This window comes from Rhinopithecus roxellana, chromosome 9, assembly GCF_007565055.1.
Source record: "Rhinopithecus roxellana isolate Shanxi Qingling chromosome 9, ASM756505v1, whole genome shotgun sequence".
Classification (NCBI taxonomy): domain Eukaryota; kingdom Metazoa; phylum Chordata; class Mammalia; order Primates; family Cercopithecidae; genus Rhinopithecus; species Rhinopithecus roxellana.
In genome coordinates, this window is record NC_044557.1 from 142,604,117 (window position 1) to 142,618,781 (window position 14,665).

Here is a 14,665-nt window from a genome sequence, read left to right on the forward strand (position 1 = left end):
GCACAGGTGAACTCATGTCACAGGGATTTCTTGTACAGATTATTTCATCACCCAGGTACTAGGCCTCGTACCCAATATTTATTTTTTTGGATCCTCTCCCTCCTCCCACCCGCCACCCTCAAGTAGGCCCCAGTGCCAGTTGTTCCCTTCTTTGTGTCTGTGTGTTCTCATCATCTAGCTCCCATTTATAGGTGAGAACATGCAGTATTTGGTTTTCTATTCCTTTGTTAGTTTGCTAAGGATAATGGCCTCCAGCTCCACCCAGGTTCCTGCAAAGGACATGATCTCATTCTTTTCTATGGCTGCAAAGTATTTCTAACCAGTTCTCAGGAGATGCTGCTACTGTTGCTTCAGGGAGCACACGTTCGGAATGCTTTCAAGTGGGGCTTCTCACACTTTGTCCATACATATCACCTGGAGAGCAAGTTAAAATGCCATCTATCTGACTCCCTAGGTGTGGGAACGGCGGAAGATTCTTCTTTTCCCACATGCTCCCAGAGATTCAGCAGGTGCAGTGAGTTGCCAAGCTCTAGGGAAATGGTTTTCAATCCTGGCTCCATGTTAGAATGACCTGGGGATCTTTTAACATTTCCAGAGAAGCCAGATGTGGAGGCTCACACATCATCCCAGTGCTTCGGGAGCTGAAGGTGGAAGGATCACTTGAGGTCAGGTGTTCAAGACCAGCCTGGGCAACCTAGTGAGATGTCATCTCTAAAAAAAATTTAAAATTTATCTGGGTGTGGCGGTATGCACCTGTAGTCCCAGCTACTTGGGAGGCTGAGGTGGGAGGATTTCTTGAGCCCAGGAGTTCAAGGCTGTGCGAGCTATGATCTATGATGTCACCATGACACCCCAGTATGGGTGACAGAGCTCACCCCAGCCACAGTTCAGACCAATTTAATCAGAATTTCTTGAGTGGGACACAAGCATTTGGATTTTTAAGTCCATGGGATTCCAATGCAGAGTGAAAGGGGCTATTTCATTGCCAGTTCTTCCTGGATGATACCCATACATCCTATCCCTGTGAGTGGAATCATTGGTTTTCCAATCTGAAGCTGCCAAAGTTGGTGGGTCAGAGCTCTGACTTCTGTAGTTCAAAATAGAAGTTGTTGAGGTGTGTTTGAATGCTGCAGAACATCTGAAGAGGGGAAGCCTGATACAGGCTTTTCCTCTCTGTAAAATGGGGTAAATAATAGAGCTGCATCAGACTTGCGCAAAGAGATTATGCCAAAAATTCATGCTAAGTGTTCAGCACAGTGCCAAGCTCAGAAAATATGTGTAATAATATTGTCTATCATCATCATAATCCAACTACTTACCCAAAGCCTCACTCAGTTCTCAGTATTTCCACCCGAGGATGCCCAAGCACACTTGAACTGCTCCGCTGGCTGACAACTTGTCACGGACAGCCTGGAATACTGGAAATGTTCCTTTCTGTTGAGCTGCCATCTTATTTTTTGTTAAGTTCTAATAACTAATCTAGTTAAACCCTTTAGATTGCTATAGGACAGTTCTCATTTCCCTCCCACATAAGACTCATTTTGACATTGAAGACCAGTCTTCCCTGGTTCTGCAGAGGTTAACCATTTCCAGGTCATACGTTTTCCATATTCCTCCTAATCGCTCCCATTTTGGGGGAGCCCTGGCTGCTGTTTTTGCACATGCTCTGTTTTGTGTACGTGCCAAGTCTCACGCAATTTACTCAGGGTTAGTCTTGGTGTCAAGGGGACTGCGACTCAGTTTCCTTGTTTTAGAAGCCATACATACATCAGTGTAAACTGAGATGGCACCAGTGTTTCTGGCGGCTACGTCATCTGTTGACTTTCATCGAGCTTGCTGTGGATTTTAATTGGAGGCTTTCTTTCCCACCTGCTTGCTATTCTGTGTGACACAATGTCCTATCCTGACCTTGTATAATCGTTTTTTTGTAACTGAAGTGTAAGACATTACACCCTCCTGCATTCTGCATTAATTTGCCCCATTTCTCTGCCTGATGAGTTTTTTTTTTTTCGAATCCTGATTCTGTCATTTAGCGTAATCATTTTCTCCCAGCTTTATGACATACCCATTTTTCATCAACTTGCCTTCTGTAGCTTCCATCAAGTTATTAATTAAAATGTTGAATGGATGGGGCCAAAAGGCAAGCTTTGCAGCAGGACAATAGAAATGCTCTTCCAAGTTGATACATATCCTTTAATTAGTTTTGTTCAAGTGGTTTCACACCCACCAACTCTACTGATGTCCAGATAATATTTCTGCATTTTGCCCAGACATATTTCATTAAAGACTTTGCCAAATCGCTTGTTATGGCCCAGATGTTTTGTCTTCTGCATTTTTCTAATCTACAGGTTAGTCTTATGCAATAGGGAATAGATGGAGTCTGAAATGGTTTCTTTTTGGGAACCCACACTGGCTTCCAATAATTGCTGCTGCCCTTCCAATTTACTCTAAAAATATGCCCAGAATTAATATCAGACTCACTAATCTACAGCATACTGAACTCACACTCTTCTCCACTAATATTAAAAAGAAGTGTGCCTGTCTGCAGTATTTCCTATTGCTTATAATTTATCAAAAAAAAAATTGACAGTGAATGAGCAGTCTTATTGATGAATATCAGTTCTGTGGAATAGAATTGAACTAAAGATGAGACATTTAGAGTTGTTTGTTGTATCCTTATACTATTTATTCCTTATTCAATTTAATTTGCTCTAGGTTTTAATTTCCTCCTATGAGTTACTAAATACCTCTATAGTCCCACTGGTGCTAATGTTATTAACTGTGCAACACAGAGAATACAAGATACAAAACCCCCCACCTCCAGAGGACAGGCAGCTGACAAGGAGGGATTCATATTTGAGTTTGTGATCTGAGAGACTGAAATAGACACTCTTTTATCAACTAAGATGAACCCTGAGGTTAAGGGAACAAAAGTTATCCACGGTGGAAGCTTCAGGGCTTGACTAGCACGGCCCTAAATTCCTATGGCTACAAGAAAAACCACATTCTTGATAAACTCCCTAACAGTAAGAGCTACAGACAAATTGACCCTTCCTAACTCTGAATTATTAATACAACCACTACAATGCTGATTGGAAAGAAGACTGGCCTTACGAATATCCTTTCCTGGTAAGAAACTGCAGAGCTCAAACCAGTTTCAGCAGGTTATAGAGACTGTGCACAAACTTAGTATTCTATAGTTTACCTTTTAACATAAAGAGCTAAATTACACCTCATTTTCATGCTAACACCTTGCCCTAAAATGAACGTGGGGTGTATGCTATGTATATATTTACCTATTGCACATGCGCTCGGCTCCCCACATACATATGGATAGCTTTTCCTCCAAACCCGCTGCTGAATATGTATGACTCTATTATGTAATACAGGCCCTGTGAAGGGTAAAAACCAACCTTCCCTTCCCTCTTTGAAGACAGAGGACCTTCTGTACACATCAGAGACCGTCTCTCCCAGTTTGCAAACCGATATCACCAATAAAGCTCTCCTTTCTACTATTCAGCCATCCTGGTGATCTTTAGGCACGTTTCACATTCCAAACAGGGCGCTGGAGTGAAAGCGAAGGGATGGTAAAGGATGTAGCTCTCCCAATTCCCACAATGTTTTGATTTCTTTGAGATTTACACCTTATAGCAATTTTGATCTCCGCCAGGCATCATGTTCATTTGTGTGGAAGAGGCTGTAACCAGTGACTTTGTTTCAAAAAGTCCAAATCCCCCAATGTAAGACATCCTTTCTAATATTTAGAAGTGATTAGGATGTTTTATTTTTCAGTTTCCAAGTCAACAGATCTTACTTTTATCATTAGGTTTGATGAAAAGAGCACAAGAGTACATACCGGGCAGAATAAAGCAGTGATTTGGAGATCAGCGTTTGCATTTTAGGACAATAACTAGCTGCATGGTCTCTTTGCCTTGATGAGAAATAAATGGGAATGCAAACGGCTCTTGAAATTGCTTCAAAAAGTTTATTTCCTCCTCCACTGCTCAAAGCCCCTTAATGAAGACAACAGATCTCTGAAGTATTCACACACAAATCTTTACAGAAATGCGCGGAGGTGAGTCGGCGTTAGTCTGATTTTCTCACCACTTTGTTCAACCACTCTGGCCACATCTTACAACATGGGGCTTGTGGTTGTCTTTCTATGGAGGCAGGCAGAGTGTGATGTTATTTGATTTTTAAAGGTATTATTACAGTTGCTTAAATAAGCAAATAAAAACATTCCCCCAAATGATTGAAATTTGTTGGATTTATTTCCTTCTAAAGTTTGTACATTTACATATATCATATACATATTTTAAATCCTTCACTATTTTGCATGATTTCTATTACATAAAAACCATTTAAATGCAATAAATTTTGTTGTTGTAAAACAACAAAATATCCCCAACTTATAAAAACACAGGAACAATTATATTCATAAACATTTACACAATAAATGTACTCTATATGTCACAGCTTCTATACATATCAGGTGACTCACTTGTCTACAAGGTTTAGGTTTACTTGAACAACAGTGAAATAGGGTAATATTTATATACAACTATTTTAATAAAAAATAAAGCAATTGTAAAATGTAAACTTAATTGTCAAAATATTCTTTAAACACTTTAACAATATCCACACAAATTACTGTTCCATTCAAAAGAAGACCACCATAAATGCCACTGTTTTCTAGAAGATGGCATTTCCGGAATCTGGTAGGTGGTGATGAGGAACAGGTTTCCAGTACGTGTTATAGTACCACGAGCTGACCCAAATCTGCTAATGCTGACAGTTTGGCCATCGAAAAGGAGCAGGTTGCTATTTTGTCACTAATTACTTTCACAATTTGCAGGGGACATATGGCACCAGTACTGCAATAGAACTGAAATGATTGGTGGAGAAAACTTTGAAGGTAAAGAAATGTTCCACAATGCCAATTAGTTTGAGTCACAGTGAATATAACCCAGTTATTATAATAGGCTGGAAAAGTTAAAAGCTTCTTTTATATTAAAAGATAAAAATTACCACCTTTCTGCCTGTCCTATGGTAATCAAGGCTGATAATGTAAATTCTCTGCGAGTGTACATTTCTGTTCTAGAAAGGGGTTCCTAAAACTTGAGATAGAAGAGACTGAAGAGAGGTGCTTAGGCCTTTACCTTATAGCTCTGATCTGGACTGAGCAAAGCTGCTAAGCTAGCACTTGAGTGTTCCTCCACCCTTCCCCCAGAAAGGAAACGTTGGCCATTTCTAGGAATCTGGGTGTGGAGGCAAAGATATCATCCATCTGTGGTTAGAACTCAGTATGCCAGTTTATTTTTTGCAAAGGTAAAATACGTGGCATTAGCCTCACTCAGAGAATCTTTGTCATGACGTTTATTCATGTGCCATGCTCAGTGACTCAGTCACTTTTGGAGTTGATACCTTGCCTCGGCACAGTCACGTTATCAGGACACCCGGATCCCTAAAGCAGGGGAAGCGGCGTTTGGAACCCAGGCTGTCCTTGCGGCTCAGTAGAAGCCTGAGTGAAGTGGTGGCCGGGGGAGAGGCTCCTCTTTGCAGAGATGATGCGTTATCACCACCCTCCGCAGGGCTCTGGTATTCGGGGCTCAGAGCAGTGAGCTTCAGACCTGCAGAGCTGGGCTGGGACTCTTCTAGGAGTCTCTGAAGACTTATTTATGTCGACTGATGGGAAAATAATAATTAAGTGAAACTCCAAAATTCTCTCCATTAACCAACATTTTCAGGAATTGAAGTTACGGTGCTTATTTCTACAACACTATTCCTAAGAGCTTAGCTCTCTGCCCTGCAAAGGGAAATGCATTTTAGTTCAGTTCCTTTCCATTTCCATCCTCACTGTTGTTGCTGATGGAAAAGTGCTCAACTGCTCAGCATGTTCAACTGGAGCTCTCTCAGCATGTTCAGTCAAGCTCAGAGGGGAGCGTGGACGAGGCACATCAGTGCTCCTAGAGGAACTGCCTCCTGGTTTCTTCACTTGTACTCCTCTCTCAAAGGAATGATCTGCAGAGCAAGCAGCTCTACCACCTTGGAAAATGCTGCACACCAGCTTCTGGGACTTCACCCAGGCTATGGAGAGCTGCTGGAGAGCTGCTGCTTGTGAATTACAAGAAAGCTTTCAACTTGGTGGTCCACAACAAAGAATGTCATATGGATCCCCTCATTTATGTGTTAAAAATACAACACATCTCAAAGTCAGACACTCTGACTGAGCTCCAATTCCACCCTGGCCCTTGGAAAATATCTGTGACACAGTTTCCATCCCCCTTTGTTCATCACCTCTTTAGAATATTCTGGCTCTTTGCATCTTAAGGTCTTATGTTTGTATAACTTAAAACATTCACTGTGTGTGCATGTGTGCAAGCGTGTGTACACATGTCAGAGGTCCCAGACAAGTCAACTTTTCTCCTTATACACCTAAGGGGACAGTCATCTGGTTCTGAATCTCAGGAGTAGAGGACTAACCACATGCATGGTTACCCTAAATGGAAAGCAACCAGTTTACTATCCCCTAAGCTTCCATTTGGTCTAATTACTCTTGTTCCTACAGTTTTACAAAAGTATCTTAACGGCATTAAAAATCAATGTGCATATATACTCTCTCTAGAGTGGATATTATTATCCATGGCAAATGGTTACTTGGCTTTATAAACTCCATGGCTTTATTTATGTTAAAGTTCAAACATGTCAAATGGTTAAGGCCCACAAATGAAACGTTTTGTTTCTCCTACTCCTTTTCTACATGATTTTTGAATCAAGTGGCTGTTTCTGCAGATCACAATAATTCTTAGAAGGAAATACTCTCGCAAAACTAAGACCCTGCCAATCATTCACAGAGCCAGTCCACTGCACGTCAAGAACCAATTAGGAAAAATGATATATTTGCAAAAATAGTTTGAGACTATAGAGTTAATTAAAAAAAAAAAAAAAAACACCTCAAGTGTAACTACCAACACATTACTGCAGCCTAGAGCTGAAGTGAGTTTCCCGTCGCACAATTCAAACTCTCTGAATCAGCTGCGAAGACACGAGACAGTGTGTTTAAACAAAAGACACTGCCCCCAGCCGCTCACTCAAACACACTCAGTCACTGCTTTAAATATACCAAACATGCTAGTTAATAAAAGTTTAGTCTCTAGTTATCTATTTACACTCTATAATATAAGCAGTAAGCTCAAACAACTAAGGCCAGTGGCTCTTCTTTGGGGAGAGGCAGGAAAAAGAGACCTAAGTATAAAAATATTTAAAACAAAGTTTAAACCTGGTCCTGAAATTCTTTTACCTGTGACACTAGATGCTAATTTGTGCAACTGCAAACCTAGGATCCAGTACCCAATCCTGGGATGCCCTGATATACTCTAGTGCTTGTGATATTTCTTCCAAGTCCAGCGAGTACGGATGCGGCACCACGAGAGTGGTTTGATCTCCCGTAAAATATACACAAATACATAAATGATATGGTGGGTACTTAATTCTTCTGAAAGCTATATTTTTTATGGACTAATTACAACAACAATAAAGAACGTGTGCTTTAAAGCATCACATTTTGTAATAAGCCCAAATTTGTCAGTTTGACTTTAAGTGCTCTTAATACTAAAGTTACTAAGACTGCACAGGCTGCCTTTTTTTTTTTTCTTTTCTTTCTGTATTTCCCAAATTACAGGGAGCTATGCCCTTGGTATTGCACACAGTACACTGCAAAAGATTCACAAGGTTAGTTCAAAGTCATTTTTGCCCTGGTGATTCAAAGCTCAAAGACAGAATTTTCTAGCATAAAGTCTTATTAAAAATTTTAATCAAAATATTATTTGAATTTAAGTTTAATAAAACAATACCACTATATATACTCTCAACAACTTCATTATATAATCAGTCCTATGAGGTTGTACTTGCTTTTCATATCACACTGATTAAGGACAAAAATAATTTTGATGTACATGTACCATATACTGATACGCAATCTACACACTAATGCATTTACATACATACAACTATAAATACCCACAAATACAACAATGGCAGGTGACAGCATTTTCTTTGATGACTGACATACTATCTGTAAGAATATTCTCCAAAAGCCTGCAATACTACAGATACACACATAAATTACAAAGGATGAACCGAAGAGACTTAAGAAAACCTACTGTATATACAATTACATAACTTGCAAAATTTTCCTGCTGTTGCATTCAAGTCAAACTGTCATGCAGATTCAAGTATTTAATGACATTCTCTCTATGAAGACATTCTCTCTGCATGCAATGGGCCAATTATTGTCATCAGCAGAAGGCTACCCACATTGGTTCTGGATACTGTAGGTACAAAAGGAGAATGCCTTTGGATTTCAGTCCTTCCTTTATGGGTGAGAGATGGAAAAGGAATCTGAGAGAAAAATCAGTGACAAAGCACCTCTCTATTGCTATCAATAATCTATCATGGGGCTATTCTGTGATGATTTGATCACGTAAGATGCTATCAGACTGGTGGAAAGAAATTTACTGACCTGTGGCAGAGCAGTGGCATGGCCTGGGAGAAAAGATGGCCAGAAAGCTGTGGAGAAAGGTAGGAGGCCCAGAGGCACATGTGCCTGCAAGGCTGACTTCCCATTTACTGTCAGAGTAACTTACATGCTTTGAGACAAAAGCCAGATACTATTTAAACTCCAGCTTGGACAATGACTCATAAATTAGACTTTAGGTTTAAGGACTCTTAGGATGCCACCTTTGGTTCTTTGTTTTACAGTGTTAATTTTACAACTGGAAAAAATTCTGTCATTTGAAAAGTGAAGGGATGACTCACTGCTGAAATTAAGAGATGTAGCTCCCAACCTGCTGAAAACTCGACCAAGTCCACAGGAGTTAAATTACAGAGATTCAAACCTGCAAAGCTAAACTTCTTGTGGATTCAGGATGCAACAAGCTTAACGGATGACTACAAGGAAAAATGCTGAAGGAACTCAAATTCAAGGACAATTAACAAAACCCAAGAAGGTTTTGATAGTAAGACAATGGAGAAACTTCTTTAAAGTCAATTTTCTTCCAATTGTCAATGATTAGTTAAAAAGAGAAGAGTGCAGCTCATGACAAGCAGTCCCTGCCTTTCATCCTTCCCAGATCTTTACATGATAGAGGGAACAACAGGCAAAGGACAGTAGAAAAGCTCAGTGTAACTTTGTGTTTAGGCAGTAAGAGGCCTCTTTCCCTGCTGGTTGCATAAATTCTTCCACAATCTCAGAATTTCTGTAGCTTGGCCATTGGGTGAAATACAAACCTATCTTAGCATCGGAAAGCCAGCCAGATTTTCCTCTTGCAGAGTTAATTCCTCATGCCACTTCTGCCTAGGGATCAGTCCTCATTTGCTAGATTAGGATAACAGTTGGAGAAGCATAGAGGGTCTTGTGTTTGCCACAAGACCACTGCACCAAAAAATGCTTTCTATCCTCTACATCTAAGAGCAATAAAAAGGTTCCACATAATCCAGAGAGTACATTTCCATCAGCGGACTCTCTCCCAACATGGTTTTACTGAGATTAATTAAAATTCACAAATGTATTGCTCAGTTTAATGAGACACTGCTGAGAGTTAGCAAAATGACGTTTCAAAAAAGTGCACTTCAGAAATGCCTATGGGCTGGCGATAAAGTAAGGACTCTGCATCCTAGTAGTTAAGTTTTGATTGCTAAAGAGGAATCCCAGACACCTCCCTGTAAAAGCCAGCATGCGAGGTGGGAACAATCTTTAAAATACAGATTTTATACATGGGCCACCTGTATGTTCAATTTTGCAACAAGACTATGACCAACGGTATTCTGATGGCTATCAAGATTTTTTATACTAGAAATCAATATGAAGTGTATTGATGTGAAGAAGAATGATTTATCATATGGAAGGAAGTCCCAAGGCTCCTGGGTGCTGAGGTGGGGGACAGAGGTGAGTGCGGGACAGAGGTGGGTGGTGTACCTTCAGAAGAAAGGGAAGGGGTCCTCCCTTGTACCGTGAATTGAGCAACAGGCTTGGAGCAGCTATGAAAGGAAACATCCTCAATTTCTTCTGGCTAGATACCACAGAAAAGAAATTATCCCAAAAGAAAATGTGGTTGGCTATGGGCCAGACTCTCAGAATCTAGGCAAATCAGTGACTGTTTCCTCCCATAGCATAAACTCTTGGCCTCCTTCATGCACTCATGACAACATCCTTCCAGAAGCCTCAGGGAGGAGGTGTTCTCAGCTCATGCGCTAAAGATGGACAGCATCATGCTATGGCAGTCTGAGATCCTGGCTCACAAAAGAACCTTTAAAGTTGTTTTTAAAGATAAACTATGCAAACATGGTATACTGAAGCTTCAAAAGAGCCCTTTGTATCCAATGATTTATGAGCCTATCCAGCAGTCCCTGGAGTTAGTATTAGTGAGTCATATGACACGGACAGTGCTATAGTGATGCTGATGCTAGCTGAGGATTTCAATACTCTAAATGTCAGAAATACTGTAGCAAGGTACCATTCAATGTATATTAAATAAGTAAAATACATACAGACATTCTATATACATAGACATAGACTGTGGGCAAACACATTCAAGCCACTCAGGGAAGTTCCTTTTTCTTTAGTTACTGAAGCTCGTAGATGACATGGTCTAGGTACCTCTCTCCCCTCTGCTTAGTGTAAATATTTAGGCAGAAAACAAATACCCTGATAATTTAGATTATCAGGTAGAAAGATAGACAACTTGCTTGTGGATATGTTGCATTCAGTGAGAAGCTACAAAAGTCAATGTGATACATGGGCCATATTGGTAACTATCCTGTTTGTTTTGCAGTTCTGAAACATAAACTTAGTTACTGCCTTTACCCAAACAAGGCAGAGAGTTAAAAGTGAGGTGTTTTTTTTTTTTTTTTTTTTTTTTTTTTTTTTTTTTTAAAGGTGTGCAAAATACTTATTACAAAGAAAGCAACTGCAACCCTAGACAGGGGTAACCCTTCCCTGGGCAACAGCAAATATGGACATTTAGAGAGGGGAAGGAAGTAAACGTTAAATAAATAATTCTGTAAATAAATGCTAGTATATCATAATAACATATCACTTAGACACTACCATGGTTTTACAGCAGGTTTTCTCTAATTCACTGGAACCATGCTATTCACTTAGAGCAGCTGATTCTTTGGTCATAGTACCTTCACCAAATAAACTGCAGAACTACAGAACACTTCTAAGGGAGGTAAAAGAATCATCGGAGTGATTCTATTAGTTCTGCAGTTGTGCCACTTGTGGAGACTATAACTTTAGGGATTACAGAGTTTCAAGGTGAGGAAATCACAAAGTTCTAGGTCTCAGTGGGTTAAACTTTCATTCCTTTCTCTTCCTCTACAGGAGAATATTCTTGTTTATCACCCTGAATTTCAAAGGGACTGTATCTGGAACAAGCTCATGACTGCCAAGTTAATAGAACCATTTTGAGTAGACAGAAAGAAAGGACTGAAAATAGATAAAATATTTTTAGGAGAAAGTTGAGTAGTAGCAGAGTGAAGTGGCTATCAAGGAGACTGAGACAAAAATAAACAAAGTCACTTTGCACCTGTAACCAGCGGATCCCTCAGTTTTCCAACCACAATTCATTCTGACTATTACTTTCACATATATTTTAAAGAACCAATATCCATTGTGGACAACTGCAGCTACTTTTTCCTCCCTTATTTTGTCTTGACTTAAGGACAGAACAAAAGCGGTTTCATTTTAGTATTATTTTGTTAGGAAAGAAGACCCCAACATCACGACCAGGACACAACCCCATGCCCACACATGCACACACACGCACGCACACACACATATGTAGAGTAAGAAAGAATCTATTCCTGTATGGAAGGATATCCACGATAGAGATGATGGATTTCTAGTCTAGACCCCGTGGGAGTGAGGTAACAATTTCCTGCAGACTGCGCACATGCCTACTGCTGCAGCTCCTCAAGGGCCAATTACAGCCCCCATTCTTTAGCAAACAAAATCAACTGGGTAACAATCTTTCCTCAACCTTCAAATGCAAAATGACTCCACTTCCTCTTTCCCTTGCTTGGCTGAAATGGAATCAGCACTTCAAGCAAGCTAATGTGCTTCCCTACGTTCTCAATCCTATGATCTTCACGCTCCTTCTCCCTGCTTCCAGCAGGGTCCGATCTCAACAGGAAGTGCTAAGCTGCACACGCAGCTGCCTCATATCGGAGCATCTAGATTCCCAGCACTGCGATTCTTACTGGAGCATCTGTGAGTGCTCAATTCTACCTCTGTGACTGGGCAAGATTTCACATATAAAGGCGTATATTAACTCCAGCTAGAATTTACTAAAACTACAGTTTGTCCAGTTAAGTGTTTCACAATGGATTAAATTCTTTAACCTTAAAAAAAAATTTAACAGTTGATTTGAGAATACATAAAACAACTGAGCAGACTGCAAACAAGAGAAAACCAAAAGAGAAGGGATACATAATTCATTCTGAAATCACGATCCCCTCCTCCTCACAGAAAAGGTGCATTAGCTATCAAGTTGCAAAAATCATGAAAGCAAAAGAAATCAAGAGCAAAGACAATCTGTACAGAAACTAACAAAAATACAATAGAAAAAATTACTAATGCACCATTTTGTCGCAGACTTTTTTTTTTTTTTTAAATATATTCACGGATTACCAGAAAGATCTTGAAAAACCCTATTTTGCTCCATGACCAGCACTTCCTGGCCGCAGATGGACTCTAAGTAACTTTTTGCTTAATGCTTGGTGTTTCAGGTCGGTGATCCTTCCTCTCTGACACGTTACGCTTGACCTTGGCAGTGATCGGAGATGTATCCGGGTTCAGCGAAGGACTCGAGTGCGACTTCTTCAGTCCTGCAGCCTCGCTTTCATCGTTACTCAGGAGCTCTTTGCCTCCTTCCTTGAGAATGCTGACATACATTTCATAGCGGGTTTTCTGAAGGCAAAGCCAGAGAACAACGGCAGTCAGAAAACTGTTCAAAATGCACGTGTGCAGCACACCTACTGTATGACCCACCTGGAGAACGTGAATGGCTGTTGAAGACTTCGCTTTATTTCCCAAACTGACAAATTACTTGGGCACTTACTGGGCACGTGAGAGGCAACTACAGACGGACTGACTGATTCAATTCTCCAGATAAGAAATTAAGTTAGAATTTTAGCTCTCATTCGTTCTAGATTCTGAGGGAATGCCAACTTGGAGTTACTGGCTACCAGATGGAACACCATTAATCTAGAACACTCAAGCATGAGAAGGGTCTAAGTTGGAGGAGCTGTCACCTCTGGTTTTCGGTGGCTACATGGCTCTTGTGGCACTGTAGTAAAGTCACCTGAGCCTCCCTCCCCAGGTAATCCAGGCCTCATCTGAAACTGGCTTGGATATGGTTGTTTCCTCTTTTTCTGACTCCCCGTAACCCCAGAAAGGCTCATCTTGAGGCACCATTCCATGGCGAGCGACTCTCCTGTACAGTCCCCGATGAGACCATACCACTTTCTAGAAGCTGCTCTGGGTTTCCCTCTATTGCTTTTCTGCAAGGATTACCCACTTCTCTGGTTATTATGAACAGCTGCTGCTACGAACAGTATGAAGTTTGCAGAATTTCAAGTTATTTTCTGATGCTTTTCTCACTCTACAATATTTATCATCAACTATGTACTGAGTACCTACCATGTTTCAAAAAGTTCCTTGATTCCTCTGTCTCTTGAATTTCTAAGATTTTTTTCTTTTTCCATAGCTCTGGCACTTTTTTTTTTTTTTTTTTCCAGTTTCTATCCCAATCAATATATAGAACTATCATATATGTTGCAAATTATAGACAGGTCTTAGATTCTTAATTTGATACATTCTGGTCAAAATAAGTATTCCACCATCCTGCCTCAACATATGAAGAATTTATAGAAAGCTTCAAGTGTTTTATTTCTAAACCAAAGAACATGTCAGTTATAAATTGTCCCAACAAAGGCAGGCAAATTCTGTTTTGACTATACATCCATCTTAGGGATTTTTCTAGTCAGATTGGGTTTTGTATGTGTCAGTTTTAAGTTAGTAATTTAGAAGTGCTACCTTTTCAAGCTGTTTGGTTTAACAATGGGAAAAAGCTGCTAGACATTCAGTATGTTCTGGGGGGGGGGGTTGGCCAGTATTCAAGTGGGGTGTGAGCGTTGGTTGCCGATGACATTTATTGAGTGCCAACATGCTAAGAACAGGTCATTCACACAATATTCATACACAGCTGATAACTTACCATCCCTGCTTTACAGTTAAGGTAACAAAGGCAAAGAGAAGTTCAAAGTCAAAGTAAGGAAGAAATGAAACTGGGATCTGAACCAAGGCAATCTGAGTTCAAAACCCATGACTCTTAAGCTATATTACCTCCACTGATATGAAAATACAGATTATATGTACACAGATTTTAGGATGAGTACTCTGACAGACACTGTTGGTTGGCCAGTCAAAGGCCATTCTCAACTCCCTCCACTCTTACATGCCTTTCACTACAAAGGCTGATAAAACCAGAGATACTTACTTTTCCAGTTTCTCTTGTAGCTAAGTTGGGCCATGTGATATTGTGGTCAGTAAGAGGTAAGGAAGAGTCTTTTGGAGGGGTTCTGGGAAAGTGATTTTGCTTTC

General features: G+C 40.2%; 1 protein-coding gene across 2 annotated transcripts in view; it reads right to left on the minus strand.

Annotated features, from left to right (window-relative positions):
* Window positions 1-4,249: 4,249 nt before the first annotated feature.
* The window catches only part of PSD3 (pleckstrin and Sec7 domain containing 3), a 492,789-nt gene continuing 482,373 nt past the window's right edge, over window positions 4,250-14,665 (minus strand). For both annotated transcript variants that reach the window (XM_010363497.2, XM_030937734.1), the window contains one exon: window positions 4,250-12,970. In XM_010363497.2, coding sequence (XP_010361799.1) covers window positions 12,755-12,970 — 216 coding nt within the window. In that variant the 3' untranslated portion in view covers window positions 4,250-12,754. The remainder of the gene's footprint in view (window positions 12,971-14,665) is intronic.